The following is a 23857-nucleotide window of genomic DNA, read 5'->3' on the forward strand; positions in this document are numbered from 1 at the left end:
GACTGAATCACAGAAGACCACAATCCTAAGAAACTTGATCATGTCATGAAGCTTGTAAGTGGTGGGGCTGGGACTAACCTACTTGCATGTCTGACTCCAGAGCTCATGCTTTGGCCACTATAGGTTCTGTTGCTGTTACTGTAACTGGGTCCAACAGAAAGAAGGGTTCACAGAGAGGGAGGGGGAAGGGCCAGAGGTAGGAACGTAGGCATTATACCGAGGATAGTGCATGGTCCTTGGAAGTTTTAGCGAGGAGAGGTATGCAAGCGATGTTTAGGGCAGGCTGATCTGGCTGCATGTGCAGGGTGACCAGCACAGACCTGAGGAAGGGGCGTGGCTCAGGCCACTGCGAAAGCTAAGAGCAGAGAGAATTCAGGGCCAGACTTGAAGCAGGGAGGGAGGTGGTTAAGACACAGGAATCAGTGTCATTCCTCCAAGTGACCAAAGATAGGAAGAGTCAGTTAAACAAAACTCAAACCTTGCAACCCTGGGCAACTGGAAGGAAAATGGTATCATTGACAGAAATAGACAATGACTGCTAGAGTAGAGCTAAGAACCTGTCTCCCATGATGTACAAAAGTATTCTTTGCACCCAAGTTGCCCTTTCAATACACATACAACACACACACACACACACACACACACACACACACCCTCCCCTGGTGCCTGTTCAAGGCCCCTTCTGCATTCCCTTCATCCCCTTCTAAAGGCCTCTAGAACCTTTAGTTTGGAATGACCAACTCCTTCCCGTTTGCCCAGGACTTTCCCAGTTTTAGCACCGAAAGCTCCACGCCCTAAGAAATCCCTCAGCCCCAGGAAAACCAGGATGGTTGGTCACTGCTTTCCAGCCCTGGGGACTTTGAACGCAGGCTGCTGGGTGAAAACTCTACCAGTTAGCAGTATGAGTGTGGGACAAAGTGGAGGCAAGATGTCAGGAGTCTTGTGGCACGTGGGGAAGATTCAAGTCCAGGACAGGCCAAGAGGTACCAGGGAGGGGACATTTCTTTGAGACACTAGATAAACAAGGAGTCAGTTCAGCCTGAAAACAAAGATGCCACATAGTCGTGGTGGGTGGCCCTTCTTTGAGGGGTTAGGAGCCCTACTAGAGTCCTCAGAGTGGATAAGCCACACCTCCCTAGCCCCAGCCCAGAACGAAAACACATGGGCAGGCCTTTCAGAGACACTGTGATAAATCACCCCACAAACACAAAGCCTCTCCTGAGCCCCACCCCACAAAGAACATGAACAAAGAACTCCCGGGGCAAATAATTCGAGTTTTGAAGGTAGGGTCCAGTCAAGTTAGCTGGCTCTGAGCTGTAACCCTCCTCTACCTGAGGTGTCCTAGGTTCCAGCCCCATGCTTCCACCTCTTGTAATCAAGGCTTGGATAAATAAAACTCAAACCTATCCCCCCAGAAGGGCCCCCTGGATGGATGTCTCCTCTGCTAGTTCCTAGAGCAGAGCTTCTCAAACATCAGGGTGTCTCAGGATCACCTGGAGGGTTGACTGAAACACAAATTTTGGGGCCCCACTCTTTCAGTTTCTGATGTAGAAGATCTATGGTGAGCCTGAGAATTTGCATTTGTAAAAAGTTCCCAGGTGACACTGATGCCACTGGCCCAGGCAGGGACCATGCTTTGAGAACCGCAGCCCCATGAATTCTGTATTTGGTGAATGAAGCAGTCATTCACTCATACTCCTCTCTTCCCAGTGTTGGAATCATGAACATGTAGGACAACTGCAGATAAAGATTGGTTTATTTAACACCCACTGTGTACCAGGCTCTTCCTCCTGGGGGGTCCTGCTGAGAGAGGAGAGGGAGGGGCACCTGATTGCCTTTCTCACACTTTCAGTTCTCACAACAGCCCTGTGAAGGAGGGATGCCCACATTTTACAGATGAGGGATCTGGAGCTCAGGTGCTGAGAAACCCACCCAAGGTGACCCAACTAGCAATGGCAGGCTTCATTCTGTTACACAGTGTTTAAGGGGCCTGCAGCCATAAACAATAAAAAGAATTTGGGAAAGCCTTAAAAAAAAGGGGAGGTGTTTCAGCACCTCCTGTGTCTAGGTGCATGTGGTATTGAGTAAGACCCATAAGGCAGCAAGACTCATTTAACCGGATGAGTGGTTCTTCTTGGAAAGGCATGCTGGGAGGCCTCAAAGTCCCCTACAGATCCATGTTAAATAAGCTGAGAGTGCCAGGGAGAGCTAGGGAGGAACCAGCCAGGGCAGCTGTCAGGATCTTAGAGGAGAAACCAGAGGGGATCAGGATTCTTATACAGGAAGTCAGAAGGGACCTCCCAAGTGCCAGCCCTTGGTGAATCTTCTAGCAGTGGGAGGAGGTGAGCGTCAGACCCACTGGGCAAAGGAGAGTGCAGGATATGCACAGAAGTGTGAACAGGAAACAGGGCATGAGCCGAGGCTACAGAAGATGGGGCAAGAACTGGGATTAGGGAGAAGCGAGCATCTGCCAAGCTGAAGAGACCTGGGCTTTGTTCATCGCAGGGACCCCGTTCCTGAGCATGGAGCTCTGGCTGGGGAGTGAGTTCCCCAGGGCCAAGAAGCAGAACAAGCCTCAAATGCCCCTACTGCCGGGTCTGTTAAAAGTCTGAAAACCTAAACGTTTGTACAGATCCCTTCTGGAGCCTTGGGGGATTTTATTTCTCCCTCCTGCTTCCAGCAGAAGCCACCTGCTTAAGAACCATAAGAAAGGCTATTTCAGTGGATGTGGGTCTCCTGTCCCTCATCAGAAGGTCTCTGTGGCAAGAGGCATGCCTGCCAGGGATGCTCCTAGCCGTGGTTTGAGAGTATAGGTCTCAGTGTGCAGTGAGCCGCCCCCCCGCACAGCGTCTTTCATCCCCGAGGGATATACACATGGCTTTGCCTTAGTAGGGAGAGGTTCCTGTTCATCTGGTGTGAGGTAGACGTTGGGGCCCAGGTCCCAGGATGCCCTGGCCCCTTGAGGAGTCCTGGAGATGGGGAGGGCAGGGTCTTCTGCTCTGAGTCTGGGGGAGGGGCCAGCTGGCAGGGTTCAGGTGATGTGGTGGATAACGCAAGGGTGGAGACAGGAGGCCAGGGACAGTTTGGGCAGGGCTTCCAGGGCCACGGGGGGAGAGGAGGCCTGAAGGCCCCAGCTCAGCGTGGGGAAATGGATGGGGGAACCTAGTCGATGGAGGCGGCCCAGGGATCCCTCCTCGCTGGTCCTGCTGAGCAAGGAGAGGGAGGGCACCTGAGAGGCCTTCCAGCAGCGCCGCCCAGGCCCCTCATCCCATGCGTTTCCACCCCCTTCCCCACCTGAGGCAGAAAGTGGCACCGCTTGGTGCTGTGACCCCAGCCAGTTCTCCCTGCTGCCCCCTCGGCATGAGAGGGGGGCCTGGTCCCCTTACCAGAGCCAGCTGCACGAGGCAGGAGTGGAGCTCCCGGGCTGCGTCAGGCTGGGACCCGCCTCTCAGAGTCTCCTGGAACACAGCAGCTGCCTCTTCGAAACGCTTTGGTCCCAGAGGAGTTAGAAAGAGGAAAGTTTAGGGGTCAGCGGGGGTCAAGGAACTTCAAACGGCCCCCTTTCCCAGAGTGGCTCCATCCACTGGTACAACTAACATTGTGACACTGTGGTGGTGGGAGCGCAACTAAAAAAGCCACTGTAGACCCGATCCCCCCTCCATCCCAGCCGAATTCCTCTTCCGCTTCCAGCCTCAGACCCAGTACCTGCAGTCCCATCAAGGCCTTGCCCAGGCGGAAGAGGCCCCGGGGCCAGCCGGGCCGCAAAGTGAGGGCTACCTGGGCATCAGCCAGGGCACACACTGGCTGACCCAGCCGTTCATGGCAGAATGAGCGATTTCCAAATAACCTGAGAAAGACAAAGTGGCCAAAAGTCCAGGTCCTCAGCACCCTGCCTACCCCTGACATCCTGGTGAGGTAGCCACCCTTCCCCACCCCACCCCACCTACCGGTGGTCCCGGGGGTTGAGCTTCAAGGCCTGAGTGAAGAGGACCACAGCCTTGTGGTAGAAACCATTTTCGGCAAGGCTGGTACCCAACTCTGGGGAGGAAAGAAGGTGGGATGGTTCGGATGCAGCCATCCCAGGGAGGGTTGGGTGAGGCGGGAGAGAGAAAGAACCTCACCTGCCAGCTCCTGGCTCCGTTGTAAGGCAGCCGCCAGCAGTCCTGGAGATGCCTAGGAATAGGAAGCACAGTCAAGCAGGACTAAGGCCTCAGCCTCCCCAGATCCTTCTCCTCTGTTCCAATAGTTAACATTGCAATCAGCACCAGGCAACATGCCATTCTTGTGACAGTCTGCAGGATGGCATCAGCCCTACCTTCCTACAGAGGAAACTCCCCAGGGCCAGGGTAACAGTGATGGAGCTTGATCCCAGGTCTCTTAATCTGAGGGCCAGAGAAGTCCTTCTAGTGGTCATCGCCCTTGACCCTTAGATTGTGGGACTCCCCAGAGCTCTCTGGCACGCCTTCCCCTCCTTCTAGCTGAGGTTCCTCTGCCCAGGTGCTCACCTCGGCCTTAGGACTCTGTCTGGGGCTCTCTTCTTCTGGAGTGCTTTCTTCCTCCTGGCTCTTCTCCTGGGGAGCCTGGCTCCTGCCTTGGGGATCCTGGCTTAGTCCCTTTTCTCTGAGGGCACTGGGGGGCCAATCCCCAACTTTGCGCAGAGCCAGAGACACAAAGGTGCTAGATAGATCCAGTGAGTCCTGTGAGCAGAAAGGAAAGTTCGGGAGGCGCAAGGATGAGGTATGTCCTAGAGACGTGGGAGTAGAGGGTGGGCAGAGATCATGAAGGGAAGGAAGGGGGCTCTCACCTCTTCCTCATCGCACTGTCCCTGAGATGGGTTCCCGGAGCTGGATGGGGGACTCCCATCCCCAGTTGGGCTGATCTCGGCCTGGAGGGAAGGTGAACAGGTACAGAGTTGAAAGTCGCCTCGAGCCGCCTGCTTTTCCAGCTCCCACCTCCTGGCACTTGGTGCTTTTATTTTATTTTATTTTTGCCTTTTTGCCATTTCTAGGGCCACTCCCGCGGCATATGTAGGTTCCCAGGCTAGGGGTTGACTCGGAGCCACCAGCCTATGCCAGAACCACAGCAACATGGGATCTGAGCCACGTCTGCAACCTACACCACAGCTCATGGCAATGCCAGATCCTTAACCCACTGAGCAAGGCCAGGGATCAAACCCTCAACCTCATGGTTCCTATGGATTCGTTAACCACTGAGCCACGACAGGAACTCCCACTTGGTGCTTTTAGTACCTGTGTGCAGACACTGGCGTTGGGCTCCCCGCTGTGCTGCTCCAACCGCTCCCTTCGCTTCCGATCCTTTTGACGCTGTAACAATGACAAGAAGAGGATGTACTTTGAGCACTATACTTAAACATACACACATACAATTTGTATCTTTTTCCTTTTTTAAGAGCTGCACCTGCAGCATATGGAAATTCCCAGGCTTGGGATCGAATTAGAGTTGCAGCTGCCAGCCACACCACAGCCACAGCCTTGTCTGTGACCTACACCACAGTTCACAGCAACCCTGGATCCTTAATCCACTGAGCAAGGCTAGGGAGGGAACCCACATCCTCTTGGATACTAGTTGGGTTCTTAACCGCCCAAGCCACAATGGGAACTCCCAGAATTTGTATCTTGAGACCAATTCTTCATAGGTAGGAGTTCCCGTGTGGCACAGTGGAAATGAATCCGACTAGGCATCATGAGGTTGTGGATTCAATCCCTGGCCTTGCTCAGTGGGTTAGGGATCCGGCATTGCCCTGAGCTGTGGTGTAGATCACAATGTGGTTTGGATCTGGAGTTGCTGTGGCTGTGGCGTAGGCTGTAGCTCCCATTTGACCCCTAGCCTGGGAACCTCCATATGTCACGGGTGCAGCCCTAAAAAGCAAAAAAAAAAAAAAAAAAAAAAAAAAATCTTCATATGTACAATATATATTATATGCCATAGCACCAGGCTAAGAGCTTCATAGACACTATCTCATTTAATCTTTGTAACACTATGAGATGGGTTTTGTTGTTGTCCTCACTTTACAGCAGACAAGAGGACAAGAGAGTCTCTAGGCAGAGGGCACACAGTCAGGAGGTAGATTCCAACCAGTCCAGGCAGCATCGTGTGGCTCCAGAACCACTACACTAAATGGGCCTCCCAGAAACCCTCCAGTCCCCAAGCCCCATGCCCGCCACCCCCCTCCCCACCACCCCAGCTGGCCATCTTGAGTTCTCTCCTGTTCACAAAGCTTCCCTCCTTCGAGCCCCCAAATCCCTCTGGGTTCCCACTCCTCCTGCCCTCCAGTTACCTTCTTCTTGAGTCGTTTCTTCTCTGCTTTCTGTTTCATGCGCTCCTCCTCAGCCACCAGCTCTTCAGCCAGGCGGTTGGCTTCCTGAAGGAGGAAGGGCAGAGAGAGAGAATGAGAGAGTGCGAAAGGGAGGCAGGCAGTATGAAAGGATCTTGAAAAGTCCAGATTAGGGGAGAATGTGGCCATGGGAACCTGGGGTTTGGGAGAACTCTTGGGCGGAAGAAGCCCCTTGCTGCCAGTCTCACCTCTTCAGTCAGCAGGAGCCTCTGAGGCATGGCCACCTGCAGCAGGTTGTCTGGAGCAGGAGGGCTTTGAGGGCAGGGCTTAGACGCTCGTGGAGGGTATAGGAAGGACTTTCGGAGACCACAGTAGGTACCCAGTCTCTCAGCTTCCTTGTCCTTGTCATTCTGTTCCGTTGTTTGCTCCTCATTACAGAGGGGGTCCAGGAAGCGATCTGTCAGGAGGGAGAAAGAGAAGGGCAAGAAAGGAGTATATGAGGGAGAGGAGCCTCTGAGGGCCAGCCCTCCCCAGGGTACCAGCCTCGATCCCTGGGCCCGGCCCCTGCACTCCCCACCATGGTGCCACAGCTGCAGCCGCCCGCTGCTCCCATCCACATGGATCCGGTGCAGGCCCTGGGGATCATTCTCCACAAGCCGTCGAAGAAAATCCACTACGTCCTGGGAGGGGGAGGGGAGGGGAGGCTGGTGTTGTGGGGAGCTCTGGGAGAGAGCAAGGGGCTTGGCTGGGTTGACCTCTCCACCACGGCAACCACAAACCAGCCGCCCAGCCTGGAGAACCGTACCCTCTCCCTGCTCAGCCCTGCAAAACACACTGCTCCCAGCTGTCATGGCGTCTCACCTCCCTTTCCTAACTCTCTTGCCTTCCCAAGGGCTGAGGGTGCTCATCAGCCCAGCCTTCTCCACCATCCTGCCACACTGACGCCCCTGCAATGGAGCCCTCTTACCTGCTCTTCCAGCTGTGCCCCCCGCCATACCCTTGAATATGAACCCTCCCCACAGAATCCACCCTGGGGCTGCCTCACACCTAAAAGAGTGCTACAGTTCCTGGCTGCCCTCTCCCTTGCACTTCATCTGTTTCTCCTCAAAACCAAGCTCTCAGCAATGTTACCTTACTCAAAATTTTCCAGTAGTTCCCCACTGCCAGAGCCGCAGGCGGGACTGAGTCTAGCCTGGGATTCGGAGCCTTCCAAAAAGTTCCCTGGCTGACCTCTCCCGGCTTCCCTTGCAATCCTGTCCTCCTTAGCGGCCATCCTTTCTCTGCCACCAGGTTCCTTCCAGCCTTGGGGTCCTCCCCCAGCCGTTCTGCTGGCTCTGAGCTTCTTTCTCACCCTGTCTTGCCTGACCTTCAAGATCGAGTTCAAATGCCATCTCCCCTCAAAGCCTTCCCAGACCCTTTCATCCCCAATTTGCTCTGCCCTCACTCAACCAGGCTGCATGAACACAGCCTGTGAGATACAATTTCAAACCTTATTATCCATTGCTTTCTACTGCTCTCTTAATTAGCCAGGTAGCATAGACCCAGAGAGAACAACGTGCTAGAACAGAGCTGTATGAACCTCAGTTCTGGTTCTGCCATTGCCCGGCCATTTGATTTTGGATAAATCATTTAACCTCTCTGGGCCTCAGCTTCCTCATTCACAAAATGAGGCGAGACTCTTTCAAGCTTGGCGCATACATTCTGTGGTTCTGATGAGGATCGTGTCCTTAGTTAGTGTAAACCACCTTTAAAAACCAAACAAAAAAAAGACTGCCTTGACCTTCGACCACTCCCTAAAACACAGACTAATGCTATTCTCTCTCTCTGTTCCATCTTTTGAATTTTTATTGAATTACATAATCTCTTAATTCACTGCCTGGCCACACATGATCTGGCCACCCAATCCCTTCATCTCCTCCAGCTGCAGTGGTCTCCTTTGAAGTTCCTGCAGTGCACCAAGTGTGCGCCCTTTTCAGGGTTTTGGTACTTGTTACTTCCTCTGCCTGGAATGCTCTTTCCCCACTAAATGGCTCATTCCTTCATCGTCTTCAGATCTCTGCCTAAACCTTCTGAAGAAGGCCTTCTCTGGCCACTCCCTTTAAAAAGCAAAACCTCTTGGGAGTTCCTGCCGTGACGCAATGGAATCAGCAGCATCTTGGAAGCACTGGGATGCAGGTTTGATCCCAGGCCCAGCACAGTGGGTTAAGGACCCAGCTTGCCGAAGCTGCGGCTTAGGCTGCAACTGTGGCTCAGATCTGATCCCTAGCCCAGGAAATCCGTATGCCATGGAGCAGCCAAAAAAAAGAAAAAAAAAAAAAAAAAAGAGAAAAAGAAAAGAAAAGAAAAACCTCTCAATTCCTCTCAGGGCTTCCTATCCTCTTGCTTGGTTTTGCTTGGCATTTCTCATATCAGTATACTGTGGTGTTTATTTGTTGACCAGTTACCCTCACTAGACACTTCTAATTCTCTGAATAGAAGGATTTTTGTCTGTTTGGCTTACTGTTTTCCTCCCAGTGCCTAAAACAGCTTTCAGCACATAGCTGATGCTCAACACGTGTATGTATGCTGAATGAGCAAAGGCAAAGATATGGGTGAGGAAGCTGTTGTATCAGAGATGCAGCCAGGAGCTGTGCTTGAAGAACATGTGTACCTGTGTGATCTAGTGAGTTTGGACTTTGCCCTGTTAGTGAGAGAAGTGGATCTGATCTAAGGAGTAAAATGCTCCAATGAAACAGTACCGGGGAAAGAGATGAGTCTAGGCATGAAATATTTAGTTAGCAGGCCGTTTAGAACTGTTCAGGCCAGAAAAAGTGAGTTACTGAACTGAGGCAGTAGCAGCAGAAGGAGAAATGAACATAATGGGTTTGATTCAATAGATTTCAGAAGTAGATTTTAGTGACTGACTTCACTGGTAAGGTAATGGAAGAATGATTTTCAGATTTCAGGATTAAGCAACTGGATGGAAGTTTGTGTTATTAACCAAGATTAAGATGAGAGGGAAAGCAACTAATGTGCAAAGATGATGAATTACCTTCTGGGCTTGCTGAGTTTGGTTTCAGAAACAACCAGGAAGCAGAAGGAAGTATAGCTTCTCAGCGCTCCCAAATCTGATCCTGTCCCTCCCTCAAGAATCCAGCCCCTGCTTGAGGACATCCAAACCAGAGTACCAGACAAGCCAAATGCTGCCTTCTTTCTCACCTCATCTCTTAGGGTTCCAACCAAAGCCATAACTAAAGTCAAACTTCAGTGAAGTTCTCTTACCTTTTCCTTGCCTTAGTCTCTTTGCTCACACTGCCCCCTCTGTTCTTAATATCTTTCCCCAAGTAATTACTACCCACTCCCACTCAACTTACAGACCCTCTTCTGCCCGACCCTGCCCATTTTAAGCATTTATCAACGCTGAGTCGCCCCTGGTTCCCCGCCCCTCCTCTTGCATACTGCTGCTTGACCTTGTTCCCACCGTTACGCCTCTCCAAAGTCCCGGGGCTAGTAGCCCTTCGGGGCGCCGGGGTGGGGCTCAGCTCGGAAGGTAGAATAGAGGCGTGATCGTGATGATTAGGGCTGGGTGGTGGTGGTGGCGGCGGTGGGGAGCTAGGAATCCTTTTTACCTCGTCGCCGTAGTCTTCAGGACCGAATTCTTTGCAGAGTTTGGGGACATCAGCGACCCCTAGCGGACAGCCAGGCCGCAGAGGACAGTCTATAGGAAAGGAAGGCGGCGGCGCGTTAGGGGGCCTCCGGGTAGGTGGGCCCAAGCCCTTTGCCTACCGCGTGAAGCACAAAATCGTAACTGAAAATAGATCCAACTAGGGCTGCCCCAGCCCTCCTGGACCCCCTCTCATCTGGTCTCACCCGCTTACCTAGCTTGGTCAGCCCCACAGTCTTCGGAATCGGCGCCATCGCCCGTCAACAGTGACCCGAAAGTGAAAGATAGTCTGGTATTTGACACCCTCCGAAGGGCGGAGTAGGACGGGGTGGGCGGCCATCTTTGTTGGGGGCAGAAGCCTCCGATTACGGAGCGCGAGAGAGTCCATTACGGTCCCGGCGGCTGCCGGGCCAGGGATGACGGCTCTGGGGACCGGGCGGAGCCGCGGCTGCCGCGGGCGTTGGGTAATGAGGGAAGGTGGGAATCGTTCGGTTCGTTCCGGACACGGCGTCTCATGGCCCAGGCGTCTCGAGCTGGTGGCCTTCTGCCTCCGCTAGCTAACGTGCCACCGTTGGGGGCGCAGTCTCGGGGCGTTGGGGAGGAGCAGTGGCAGAAAAAGCGGGCGGGAGTTCTCCGCGGGGACGTTTGTGGCTGGCCCGAGTTGCCCGTTGCCGGGAGCATCCCCTGCCTAGACCCACGACCCACCGTAGCTCCGGGAGGGCAGCCGTGGTGGGCAGCGCCAACGCGGGAGGACGCAGGAGAGCACAGCGATGCTGGCGCCGCGGACTGGGGGCAGGAGCTGGCAGCTGGCGTCCCGATCCCTCCTGCGCTGCAGCGTCGCCGGGCGGTGTTGCTGCGGCTGCACCGCGAGCGGGAACAGCTCCTCCAAGCCCGGGACTGCGCCCGCCACCTACAGGCTGCCGTGCGCCTCCTGAGGATCCTGAGTCCCGGCGCTCCATCCCCTGGCCCCGGTCGCTTGCCTCAGCTGTGCCGGGACGTGTTGCCGCACCCTTCTGGAGGGGCTGTCCTGAGAAGCAGCCTTCGGGAGACCCCCGCGTCGCAACTCCTGGCGCGCCTCGTCGGACTAGCAGCCCAGCGCCTGGATGCTACCATCGAGATGCAGCTTCGGGCTCTGGGCCGGGCGCCTGCCAGCCGAGGCTTATCGTCCCAACTCGCCGACCTGCTGCTGGCACTTCCCGCCTACCACCACCTGCAGGGAAAAGCCTTGAGCCACGTTCCCGGGGCAGCGCGCCCTTTCCCCCCCGCCCGTGTGCTCCGCCTCCTGACGGGGGAACGGGGTTGCCAGGTGGCAGGATGGCTAGATGAGGCGCTCAAGGGATCTGGCTTGGAGGACCAGCTCCGGAGGCGGTGCCATGAGGAGCGGGAGCTGCTGCCAGGTCTACTGGGCCTGATGGGGGGCGTGGCAGGCTCAGCCAGCAGTGGACTGGGGCTTGGAGGGGCTGGAGCCCTGTGGAGCCAGTACTGGACTTTTCTGTGGGCAGCCTGTGCTCAGAGTCTGGACCTATGTCTAGGACCCTGGAGGGACCCCAGGGCAGTGGCACAACAGCTGAGGCAGGCACTCGGTCGGGGTGAGTGATGGGTCCGGGTGGGCGTTTGGGAAGGCTGGGGTCTCTTTCTTCTTTATTCACTTCACTCACCTGACGCCTAACAACCAAAACAAGCCCATTAGAATGAACATCCCCCACTCCATCTCTCCTCCCCCTGGTGTGTGTGGGGGGTGTTCAGGCCATTGCTTCTGGGGTTTCAAAGCAGTCTTGCTTTCCATGGCAACTTCCAGTCTTGGGAGAAGCCTCCTCTCTTCCCCCATCATTGAGTGGGCAGTGATTGTGGAAAAGAGAGGCCTTGTTTTCAGGCTCCAGAGTCATATCTCTCACCAGCATCACTGCCTCAGGAGTGTGAGAAGGAGCTGGATTCTTTGTGTGGCAACCTAATTCATCAGTCTCTTATCTGGAGCTGGGATCAAGGTGAGAAGGAAGGAGTTGTGGCAGTGACACAAGCCCCAGATCGTCCGTTCCTTGTCAAACCGTACCCCTTCATCTTCAGGCTTCTGCCAGGCCTTGGGATCTGCTAGTGGAAATCAGAGCAGCCTTCCTTCATCCTCTCATACCACTGAACTTTTGCAAAAGCTCTTCCCTCCTCTCTTGGATGCCCTTCGAGAACCCAGATCTGGGCTGCCTCTCTACCAGCCTCCAGGTGAGACAAGGTGCTGGGGATGGGAGGGTAGGAGCAGTGGAGGCTATCCTCCGGTTCCTCCATTCTCTTCTGTAGCTTGCCTCCTCCCAGAGGTGTTCCATGGTCCTTCAGATACTCTGTCCCTCCCCTCCCCAGGTCCTGCACCCCTTGCCCTGGGGCTCTGTACCCTGCAGACCACTGTGCTCTGGTTTTGGGGCAGAGCTCAGCAGTATCTGGCAGCATGGACTCCAGGTTCCTTCCTGCTCCTGATCCAGAAGGACTTACCAGTGAGTAGCTAGGGAACGGGGAGGGGAGCATCCTGGGCTGGGCTCAGATCTCACTCCGTTTCTGCCAAAGCCTCTATTGCATGAGGCAGAAGCTTTGTCTAGCCTGGCCTCAGAGGAAAGCTTGGCCCTGGAGGTGGAGCAGCAGCTGGGCCTGGAGATCCAGAAGCTGACTGCACAGATCCAGGTGAGGAGAGCAGGGGACCTGACAGTGGCCAGCTTTTTGGGGTTGGTGGGGTGGTTGTTGTGGTGGTGATGGAACATCTCAGTGCCTTGGAATCTCTGCTAAATTTATATTTTCTTGCTCTTCACTTTTTGTTCTCTCTTCATTATGGACAATTTCAAACATACACAAAGGTAGAGAGAAGAGTGTAATGGGCTGTCATATTCCTACCACTGAGGCTTTAATAATTATCGACTCATGGTCAATTTTATTTCATTTATATATCCCACCCCTAACCCACATGTCAGACTCTCATTTAGGTTTTTTGGTTTTTTGGTTTTTTTTTTTTTTTTTTTTTTTTTTTTTAGGGCCGCACCCATGGCATCTGGAGGTTCCCCGGCTAGGGGTCAAATCAGAGCTGCAGCTGCTGGCCTACACCACAGCCACAGCAAAGCAGGATCCAAGCCTTGTCTTCGACCTATGCCATAGCTCACGGCAATGTCAAATCCTTAACCCACTGAGCAAGGCCAGGGATCGAACCTGCATCCTCACGGATGCTAGTCAGATTCATTAACTGCTGAGCCATGACAGGAAATCCCAGACTCTCATTTTGTGATGTTAATTGCCACAGATGATTGATGATCATTGTCTATATCCATTATTTCATTAGGGGGAGCAATTGATATTCTAGTTCTATCATTTCTTCATTACTAGTTGGATTGCTCTTATAAAGTGAAACTTGCTCTCAAGTAATTTGGTTACTTTGAGGTATATTTTATAGAGAAAATGCGAGATAGGTGATTGATTTTTTTCTTCCTTTTCCTTACTAGTTTTTGATAACACTGTTTCTCTTCTTCTAAAAGTGTAGTATGTGTTTTTATTTTTGTATTTTATTTATTTATTTAGTCTTTTTGTCTTGTGTTTTCTACGGCCACACCGGAGGCATATGGAGGTTCCCAGGCTAGGGGTCCAATCGGAGCTGTAGCTGCCAGCCTACGCCACAGCCACAGCCACACCAGATCTGAGCTTCGTCTGCAACCTACACCACAGCTCAGGGCAACACTGGATCTTTAACCCACTGAGTGAGGCCAGGGATCGAACCCCCAACCTCCTGGTTCCTAGTCGGATTCGTTAACCACTGAGCCATGGGAACTTCTTATTTTTGTATTTTAAAACTGAAAAAATATTATTTTAGAAAGTTTCTCATGAAAAAAATAGCGCTTTAATTGCCTCCCCACCCTGACTTCTGATCCCTATTCCAGGGTGTTTTGATCTTCCCTTGGCTATTTCGGTTAATATTTTCTTATTTTCTTCCAAACTTATGAATTAAACTATTATATTTCCTTTTTTTTTTTTTTTTTTGGTCTTTTTAGGGCCGCACCTGCGGTACATGGAGGTTCCCAGGCCAGGGGCTGAATCAGAGCTGTAGCTGCTGGTCTATGCCACAGCCACAGCAACTCCAGATTTGAGCCTCGTCTTCGACCTACACCACAACTCACAGCAACACTGGATCCTTAACCCACTAAGCAAGGCCAGGGATCGGAACTGTGACCTCATGGATACTAGTCAGATGCATTTCCACTGAGCCACTCCTACTTCTGTTTTAATTTTTCTGTATTTTACACAATATCTGTTCCTACAATGGATTATGTCTCTCTGCATTTTGTTTTCTCTTCCTGCCCAACTGTCTCCTCTTTGCCCTGAATAGGGACATGGCAGTAGAGTTCAGTCCTTGTCCTTCAGCTCATTGTCCGTCTGCACTCCGCCTTGGTGCTGTGCACCCCCACAGTTTAGCCCTAACCTACCACCTGCATATACCTGTTGGACATTTCCACCTCAATTGTCTGCTGCCTCTTACAAATCAACATGTCCCAGCACAGACTCCTCATGAGTAGGGTGGACAGTGATGGCTGTGGGAGCTCTGAGGATGGAAGGCCATGATAGACATGTGGTAACAGAAGCTCCTCACAGGGCCTATGGCTCAAGCTGGTGGCTGGGCAGCTTCAGAGAAATAGCAGTGGTTACTGGAGGCGGGCAGTTCATAGTTCCTTGGGGGAATAGTGAGGAAATGGCCTGACCAAAGCAGGTCATTGTGTTTACGTGTGTCTGTGTGTGTGTTATGTACACATGAGCATTCACCTACCCCTCCCAGGTGTGTGTTGGGGGTCAGGGGGTGTGGAGGCTTGTGAAGGAGTGAAGAGGTTGTTATCAAATTGTGAATGGCACTGAACACCAACCCATAGATTTTGGACTTTACCTCGTAAGTGACACGGAGTCACTGTAAGAGCAGGAAGGGAGCAGTGAAGACAGTGACAGAGTGGGAGTTCCTGTTGTGGCTCAGCAGTTAATGAACCCGGCTAGCATCCATGAGGATGCAGGTTCAATCCCTGGCCTCACTCAGTGGTTTAAGGATCCAGTGTTGCCGTAAGCTGTGGTGTAGGTTGCAGACTCGGCTCAGATCCTGCATTGCTGTGGCTCTGGCACAGGTTGGTGGCTACAGCTCCAAGTTGCTGTGGCTCTGGTGTCGGCAGGCAGCTACAGCTCTGAGTTGACCCCTAGCCTTGGAACCTCCAAAAGCTGTGGGTGCAGCCCTAAAAAGACAAAAAAAAAAAAAAAAAAGACATTGATAGAGTTTGATCCAGCTAATGGACAGGATAGAAGGGAGGGGACATGAGAAGGATCCAGCTCTTGGCAGTTGAGAACAGACCAAAAGGGGCAGGGACACTGTGCTCACCTTGTGACCCAACACTGTCCAAAGCAGTTTCATGCCTTGCTCCTCTGCCTGGTGCTTGCACTCTTGGGCATCTGCTGTGGGCATTCCACTGCTTTCAGCACTGGGATGAAAAAGAAGAATCAGATCTGAATATTCTCCATAGCCAGACTGTAACAACCCAGAGAAAAAGGCTGTCCCATGGTGGGACTTCTATTTCCTTAGTGTTGACTGTAGAATTTTCTAACACATGTCAGTTGACAAAAGGGTCATTTCTTTACCATATATTAGGAAGAAAGAGATTCTGGTTTGGGGGATAAGAGAAGAAGAGTTTGGATTTCGATAGGCCATTGTCAGGCTAGGTATCGGGGCCACATGGGCTCTCCCCCACCAAGTGTGGCCCCCTCCAGGTCCCTTCCTCCCTTCAGGCTCCCAGGCACCACCTTTTCTTAGACCTGCTACTATATACCCTACTTCTTGGGATTCTTCTCCAAGATGGGCTGTAGAGGGCCCTCTTTTTTCTGTTTTCTCCGTCTCCAAAAACAAAAGCTATCAAACCAAAGAAACCAAACCCGCACATGGGCATTTTTTTTTTGCTTTGTGGGTTGCCATGCTCTGGAGAAATGGAAGTGGCTATAAAGAATATTCAGTGTAAGGACATTCCGAAGGTTCCTGAATCTCAGAAAGTTAGTCATTGCTCCTGGTGTACATGGTTCTCGCTTTCCTTTTATAGATGATAGACAGATGATCCTACAATTCCCTTTTGTATTTTCAGCCTCTGCCTGTCTGCAGGTCATGTAGACCTTTCTCTCTCGCATTTGCTTTTGGACACTGGTGGTGGTAAAGGTGTCTCCCTCTCTTTTTCCTATTAACATTCTGGTGGAATAAATTAACCTGGAGAATTCCTCTCCTCTGAGGAGAGAGAGAAGGGTAATCCTAGGGCAACTGTCCATAATCTTTTCTGGATCCAGATGTTTTGGAAAAACCAATGAAAGCTAGAGCATCTCTCCTAAGAAAATGCCCAAGCCCATACAATTATACATACAATTCCAACGCATATGAATGCATTAAACACCTCAGATTTAGAAGAGCATAAAACTTGACAGAGTTCCCGTCGTGGCTCAGTGGTAACAAACCCAACTAGTATCCATGAGGATGTGGGCTCCATCCCTGGCCTCACTCAGTGGGTTAAGGATTCGGTGTTGCCATGAGCTGGGGTGTAGGTCACAGACACGGCTCAGATCCCATGTTGCTGTAGCTGTGATGTAGGCCAGCAGCTGCAACTCTGATTTGACCCCTAGCCTGGGAACTTCCAAATGCTGTGAGTGTGGCCCTTTTTTGGGGGGAAAAAAAATAGAAGAGCATATAACTTGACAAGTCCCTCAGAGATAGGCTTTTACTTTCCCCTTATCCCCCACAGCTCCTGCCTGAAGAGTCACTAAGTCTCTTTTTTCAAGAATGTCGTAAACAAGCCTCACAGGATTTTGAACTCCACATGCCACGGGGTCGGTACTGGCGGCATCGTCTCTGTCCTGGTAATTTCTCATCCCCAGCATTCCCTTCCAGGCTTCCCAAAGGTCATGTCTTGACCCCTCCAAACCCTGGCTCCACTCCTCTGTCTCCATCCTTGTCCTCACCTTCCCCCAAATACACCATTAGGAGATTTAGAGAGCTCCTGACCTCATGTCCTGTCCTTTCTCTTCTCTCTCTGCAGAACTTCCCAGCATTCCTAGTGAGTATGCTGGGTTGGTGGTCCGCAGAGTACTGGAGCCGGTGCTGCAAGGATTGCAAGGACTGCCACCTCAAGCCCAGGCCCCCGCCCTCAGCCAGGCGCTGACTGCCATCCTGGGTGCCTGGCTTGACCACATCCTCACCCATGAGATCCGGTTCAGGTGGGGAGAAAAGGAGGCAGTGGCAGGGGGAATGAATGGAACTGGGAAAGGGGAGGGTATAGGTAGGGTAGAGCAGTTTGAAAAGGCAGCAGGGTCAGGTGGCCACATTGTACCTTGACCTTCAGCCTGCAGGGGGCACTGCAGCTCAGACAAGACTTTGGAGTTGTCCGGGCGTTGCTGGAGGAGGAGCAGTGGGGCCTGTCCCCAGAACTTCGTCAGACTCTGCTCATGCTCAGCATCTTCCAGCAGCTGGATGGAGCCCTGCTGTGTCTGTTGCAGCAGCCTCTGCCCAAGACTCAAATCCACAGGAGGCCTCTGTGTTGCTGTGAGTTGCTCTCCCTGACCCAACTCCAGGCTCCCTTGCCCCTAGCTCATTACTTTATGTGCCCCAATCCCCATCCTCATCATTGCTCTGGCTTCACTGTCCCCCTGCCAGCCACCTGCCTTCCACTCCTGCCTTACCAGGTGCATGTAATGAGGTCCAGACCATGGAATTGCCCAGCAGCAGCCTCAACAGTCTGGAGAGCTTGGAGCCCCCTCTTCGGCCTGGAGCAACCCCAGCCCAGACACCTCAGCTGCTAAGCACACTGTGGGGAGGGGGACCCAGCCCTGAGGCTTACCTGGTAGGAAATCAGCAGGCCTGGCTTGCCCTGAGGCAGCACCAGCATCCCCGCTGGCACTTATCTTTTCTTTCCTGCCTGGGGGCCAGTTCTGAATCCTAAGGAGCCACATCAGAAGCCAGAAAGTCAGAACTCCCATCTCTGTCTGAAAAAGCCCAGACATTTAGAAATGCTTCTTAAAAAAAAGCCTAATTGGCAGCTTGGAAGAAAGGATACTTGAGAACCACAAGCTATACAGAGCCTGGACTTAAAAAGCTAAGAATCCAAGATCACTCCAGTGCCTGGAATTCAGAGTAAACAGCATAACCACAGCTTGGGACCTAGCGGTCAGCACCCTTGAGTGGCTCAGGCTCAGATCCCTATCAGTGAAGACATCTCAGAGTAGATACTGGTCATAGGGGGCTAGACGCTGGGAGAAAGTCTTTAGACTTGAATCCCAGGGAAAGGGAAAGAGAAAAAGCAGTAGAAAGCAGGCAGCCTAGATGCCACTTCCTCTTAAGTCCTAGGAGCCAGGTTAAACACAAGAGAGGCTGGGACACTACTACAAAGTTAATTCATCAAGAACCATAGAGGTGGAAAAGGAATTTCTATACCTAAGTCAGTACCACAGGCTGTATTGTATTACCCTGTACTCCCCTCCCCATTACTATTTTTAAAAACATTAAACATTTAAGGACCTTCACATGTAAGCTTTGGTTACCCAGCGTTCCACATATTTAATCTTTAGTTACCTGAGTGGGGTTTACCCCCTGGTAGGTTTATGATCCCTGCCGTGGTAGTGCCCTTTCCTTGGAAGGCACCAGCCCTTGAAGACAATGTTAATCTAGGTCTGGCACAGCAGGGTACAGAGGAGAAAAGGCTGTAGAAGACATGTTACTGGGGCCAGGTGCAAACAGGTTTGCGCTATTTATTGTCTTCACCGTGGTATAAGAGTGCTATTAATGACAGGTAGTAGTTACTGCCCGAGTTCTTTGACCCTCCCCCGCGCGAAACCCTGTGCCTCCTCCTCTCGGCTGGAGAATCTGCCCTCCACAGAGGGCGGGTCGGTGGAAGTCGGCCGCCCACCGCGTCTCGCAGTAGCGACACTTCCGCCCGCACGAGTCCTTCCGGAGCGGAGGTCACCATGGCGGCGGCCTTGGCTCGGCTCGGACTGCGCGCTGTCAAGCAGGTTCGGGTTCAATTCTGCCCCTTCGAGAAGAATGTGGAGTCTACGAGGTACGAAGGGGAGGGAGTGCGGGCGCGAAGGGGCGCGCCTTCCTCCCGCCGGGGGTCTGGCTCCCTCGGCTCGGCGCTCACGTCGTTTTCTCCCCGCAGGACCTTCCTGCAGGCGGTGAGCAGCGAGAAGGTCCGCTGCACCAACCTCAACTGCTCGGTGATTGCGGACGTGAGGCACGACGGCTCCGAGCCCTGCGTGGACGTGCTGTTCGGTGCGCCGGGTGGGGAGTCGGGCGGGATTCCCGCGCCCTCGGCCCCGGCCCCGCTGCCCTCCCAGTTCCTGACTCGTCTGCTTCTTCCTCAGGAGATGGGCATCGCCTGATTATGCGCGGCGCTCACCTCACCGCCCAGGAGATGCTCACTGCCTTCGCCTCCCACATCCAGGCCAGGGGCGCGGCGGGGAGCGGGGACAAGCCCAGCGCCAGTACCGGGCGCTGACAGCGCGGAAGAGACCACCAACAAGCAGATTTTAATCTGAGACTGCTAAGGACATTTATCTAAGAAGAACTTAATTACTCAAATCACTATCTGAAGGGCCGCGGAGCACCGAAAAAATTAAGGCCTGTGACTACAAATCCAACCAGTGTTTCTGGGTCGAGAGAAGATGGGGAGGGGCCTGGACAAACTTGAATTTATTTTGCTTTCTTAGCTTTATCACTGTGTAACCCTTTTGAGTTTGGCTTTTCCCACCACTGCTCAAGGCACCTCTTATTTCCGTTGCTGTTTTCTCAGTCCTCGTCTTTCCATCTTAGTAGCAGCTGCCACGCTAATTCACTCCGTTGTGGAACTTCTTTTCCTCTCGGGTCCTTTTTCTTCTCTTAACCATAAAAGTGTACTACTCTCTTTTTTCTCTTTATTTTTAGAGCATCTCATCTTCTCTCATAACCTCTTGGGTTAAACTGCATTTCTGTTTGGCTCTAATCTCAAATTGCTCCTAATTCCAGCAACATGCTTGGTCCAAAAAGGAACTGATAATCTTACATACTTTGTACTGTTGACCCTTGAACAACGGTGGTTTGAACTGCACAAGTCCTCTTATAGGCCTGTTTTTACAATAAACATGCACTACAGTACTACATGATCGGTGGTTCTTTGAATCTTGGTTGTGGAACTATCGATGCTGACTGTAAAGTTACCCCCCCCCCCCCATTCTCAACTCTGTGGAAGGGTTGGGCCCCTTATCCTCACCCCCACCCCCATTGTTTAAGGTTCAACTATAGTTGCCTCCTCCCTTGATTTCCTCATTACTTTAAAAGACACTTCATCTGTTCAGCTGTTTGAGCTAGAAACCACAGTATTATCACTGGTTGTGTCGTCTTCCTTTCCCTGCATATTCAGTGAGTAAGTTCAGAATGTTCTGTCTTAAACGAAAACTCCTGAAATTTCTCTCCATTCCCATTCATTCTCCTGTATTATTGTTGTATTCTCCCACCTGGTCTCCTTTTTTCTAACCACTTCTATCTTTCCAAAGCTCATTGCTGGTATTATGTCTTACTACCACTTGTTTCAGAGAATATTGCCTAAGTGTTTCTCATACCAGGTTAGCACCCTTACTGTTGACCACGAAATCATTTTAGGGGGTTAAATCAGCCTTTAAAAACAAAGTAAAATAGAATAAAAAGTATCAGATTGCATGGCACATGTAATGGGAAGTATTCTTTAAGCAACAAGGGTTTGTTTGTTTTTGCTGTTTTTTAGAGCCGAATATGTGGGATAAGTAAGCTCTCAGGCTAGGGGTTGAATTGGAGCTAGAGTTGCCGGCCTACACCACAGCCACAGCCACAGCCACACCAGAACTGAGCTGCGTCTGCAGCCTACACCATAGCCCACAGCATCGCCGGATCCTTAACCCACTGAGCAAGGCCAGGGATCGAACCTGAATCCTCATGGATACTAGTCAGGTTTGTTACTGCTGAACCACAATGGGAAATCCTAAGCAATCCAAGGTTTTTGTTTTTGTTTTTTGGTCTTTTTAAGGCTGCACTTGCAGCATATGGAGGTTCCCAGGCCAGAGGTTGAATAGGAGCTATATTCACTGGCCTATGCCAGAGCTTATGGCAATGCCGGATCCTTAACCCACTGAGCGATGCCAGAGATGGAACTTGCATCGTCATGGATACAAGTCAGATTCATTTCTGCTGAGCCACAACAGGAACTCCCCCAAGTTTTAAGCATATAATTATGGTTATATCCTTAAATATATATTACATAAAGTATGTATGTATGTGTCTATCTGTATGTATCTGGTTGCAGTATAGAGTTATTTCTTATCATGAATTGTAGGGAAAAATTGATTGTCACAGGTTTAAAGCAAAACTTCACAATGTTCAGGTAGGCAATCAAGAATTTCTAGGAGTTCCCGTTGTGGCGCAGTGGTTAACGAATCCGACTAGGAACCATGAGGTTGCAGGTTCGGTCCCTGGCCTTGCTCAGTGGGTTAATGATCCGGTGTTGCTGTGAGCTGTGGTGTAGGTTGCAGACGCGGCTTGGATCCCGCGTTGATGTGGCTTTGGAGTAGGCCAGAGGTTCCTAGCCTGGGAACCTCCATATGCCATGGGAGCGGCCCTAGAAATGGCAAAAAGACAAAAAAAAAAAAAAAAAAAAAAAGAATTTCTAGACACTGGCTTCTGTGCACTTTGCCAAATACATTTCTTCCTACTGCATCACTGTACTGCTTCTCTGCTTAAAAGAATGAAAACTGCTGTGGCTGTGGTGTAGGCTGGCAGCTGCAACTCCAATTCAACCCCTCGCCTGGGAACTTGCATATGCTACTGGTGTGGCCCTGAAAAAAAAAAAAAAGAAAGAAAATGATCAGGAGACAGTAGAGTATAGTGAAAAACCAGAATGAAGGAGATCCCTGGTGGCCTAGCAGTTAAGGATTCAGTGTTGTCACTACTGTGACTCGAGTTTGATCCCTGGCCTGGGAACTTCTGCATGCCACAGCCATGACAAAAATAAATAAATAAATAAATAAAATACTTGGGGTTGAAATCCTAGCTTTTCCCTTAAATAGGAATGTAACTTTGAACACATTACTTAGTCTCTCAAGGCCTGTTTCCTCATTTGTAAAATGGAGATAATAGTACCTACCTCATAGGACTGTTGAGAGGATTGAATGAACTACCTAGAACCCTGGGTGAGCATAATGAGTGTTAGTATCTAAGATCCCTTATGCTATAGACAAAAGGATTCTGACAACCTAGATTTGAGTTCCCTGGGTATAGGCTTAACCGGCTTTTATCTCTGGCTAGACTTAACCATTCTCCTCATCTGTAAAAATAGGGATGGTTCAAACATTGCTGTAAACATGGATTGAGTGCTTGCACTGTGCTTCTGGAATGTGAACTTGAGGTTGGAGCTGTTTTCTCTGTGTCCCCAAAACCTTGCATAGTGCCTGATACAGAGCGTGCAAATATTTAGTATCAACCTTGTGACTATAACGGATTATCACTGAGATAAAGATAAATGAGGAAACTCAGGTGTGTACTAAGTGCTACAATATAGATGTGGACCAGGTGCAATGGTAGCAAGAAAGACAGGACCAAACATTGGGTTTGGTCAGAAGGTGATTTTTAAATGAGAAAAAGCCTACAAGGGGAGTTCCTGTTGTGGCTCAGGGGAAATGAATCTGACTAGTATCCATGAGGACAAAGGTTCCACCCGTGGCCTTGCTCAGTGGGTTAAGGATCCGTCATTGCTGTGAGCTGTAGTATAGGCTGGTAGCTATAGCTCCGATTGAACCCCTAGGATGGGAACTTCCATATGCCGTGGGTACAGCCCTAAAAAGACAAAACAAAACAAAAGTCTACCAGTGGAAAGTGGGGCCAGAAATCAGATTATAGAAGAAGCAGGCACACGGCATGAAGTGTTAATTTTATATAATTAGAGTTTGATGGGAGGCATGATAGTAGCTAGAAGAGCATAAAGGTGTAGAGTAGGGTTTTTTAAGAGGAATTTGTATTTTATGAAAAATATTTTTTGGCCACCCTTCAGCATATGAGTTTCCAGGCCAAGGATCGGATGGGAGGTGCAGTTGCAACCTGTGCCACAGCTGTGGCAACTCAGGATCCTTTAATTCACTGTCCCAGGCCAGGGATTAAGTCAGCGTCCTGGCATTGAAGAGGCACTGCTGATTCCATTGTGCCACAGCAGGAATTCCTGAAAATATCTTTTATGTTGAACTGTTGGTGAGAAATAAGTAACTATGAATCTGAGTTGCATCTATGAACCACCATCAAATGTAATGTTCAGGAGTTCCCATCGTGGAGCAGTGGGAACAGAGTAACCATGAGGTTTCAGGTTTGATCCCTGGCCTTGCTCAGTGAGTTAAGGATCCAGCATTGCTGTGAGCTGTGGTGTAGGTCGCAGGCTCCACTCGGATCCCATGTTGCTGTGGCTCTGACATAGGCCGGTGGCTACAGCTCTGATTACACCCCTAGCCTGGGAACCTCCACATGCTGCCGGTGCAGCCCTAGAAAAGGCAAAAAGACAAAAAAAAAAAAAAAAAAAAGGTAATGTTGACACTTCTTGGCCAGTGTGAGGTGCAGACGCTGCCTCCTTGCTACCTACTTCCTACAGCCTTCCCTGACCTGGATATAAAATTACCTTTGCTTCCTGGATTGTAGAAAAGGGGGTGGGGGTGGGAAGTACATGCATCACCACTATGGTCCTTTTAGGGTTCATCTAGATAATTAATTCTAGACTGTGTGGAGATACTACCTATCTAAAGTCACAGGGACGCTTAGAGACACTGCTGGAACAGTTCTTAGGCTTCTTCCTGGGAACACTCCATTAGGCAAGAAGGCATGGGTGTGGACTATATGATGCAGCCTGATTCAGTTA

The 23857-nt window shown here is 51.1% G+C and overlaps 3 protein-coding genes across 10 annotated transcripts; 2 read left to right on the forward strand and 1 right to left on the reverse strand.

The window, feature by feature from the left end:
* On the reverse strand, positions 1739-17421 carry TTC31 (tetratricopeptide repeat domain 31). Of its 8 annotated transcripts, none has more exons than XM_021087337.1 (13): positions 17294-17421; positions 15313-15412; positions 10153-11148; positions 6544-6752; positions 6299-6382; positions 5250-5324; positions 4805-4885; positions 4506-4697; positions 4122-4173; positions 3948-4038; positions 3706-3847; positions 3387-3488; positions 1739-3206 (listed from the first exon to the last, which is right to left on the reverse strand). In XM_021087337.1, exons 3-13 carry the CDS (start codon positions 10190-10192, stop codon positions 2907-2909), a joined length of 1368 nt encoding a protein of 455 aa, XP_020942996.1. In that variant the 5' UTR covers positions 10193-11148; positions 15313-15412; positions 17294-17421; the 3' UTR covers positions 1739-2906. The 8 variants fall into 8 exon arrangements, with proteins under 8 accessions (XP_020942996.1, XP_020942995.1, XP_013851476.1 ...); XM_021087336.1 differs by lacking the exons at positions 15313-15412; positions 17294-17421 and adding exons at positions 6873-6975; positions 9904-9992 and having other exon boundaries at positions 1739-3203; positions 10153-10516; XM_013996022.2 differs by lacking the exons at positions 15313-15412; positions 17294-17421 and adding exons at positions 6873-6975; positions 9904-9992 and having other exon boundaries at positions 10153-10283.
* CCDC142 (coiled-coil domain containing 142) lies at positions 9982-20091 on the forward strand. Its single transcript, XM_021087333.1, has 11 exons — positions 9982-11527; positions 11837-11923; positions 12003-12152; positions 12288-12418; positions 12489-12602; positions 16709-16823; positions 17003-17180; positions 17306-17505; positions 17646-19015; positions 19115-19227; positions 19320-20091. The coding sequence occupies exons 1-9, from the start codon at positions 10453-10455 to the stop codon at positions 17900-17902; spliced, it is 2307 nt and encodes a 768-aa protein (XP_020942992.1). The 5' UTR covers positions 9982-10452; the 3' UTR covers positions 17903-19015; positions 19115-19227; positions 19320-20091.
* MRPL53 (mitochondrial ribosomal protein L53) lies at positions 16707-20093 on the forward strand. Its single transcript, XM_021087340.1, has 6 exons — positions 16707-16823; positions 17003-17180; positions 17306-17505; positions 17646-19015; positions 19115-19227; positions 19320-20093. Exons 4-6 carry the CDS (start codon positions 18924-18926, stop codon positions 19451-19453), a joined length of 339 nt encoding a protein of 112 aa, XP_020942999.1. The 5' UTR covers positions 16707-16823; positions 17003-17180; positions 17306-17505; positions 17646-18923; the 3' UTR covers positions 19454-20093.

Source organism: Sus scrofa, chromosome 3 (assembly GCF_000003025.6).
Source record: "Sus scrofa isolate TJ Tabasco breed Duroc chromosome 3, Sscrofa11.1, whole genome shotgun sequence".
NCBI classification, from domain to species: Eukaryota; Metazoa; Chordata; class Mammalia; order Artiodactyla; family Suidae; genus Sus; species Sus scrofa.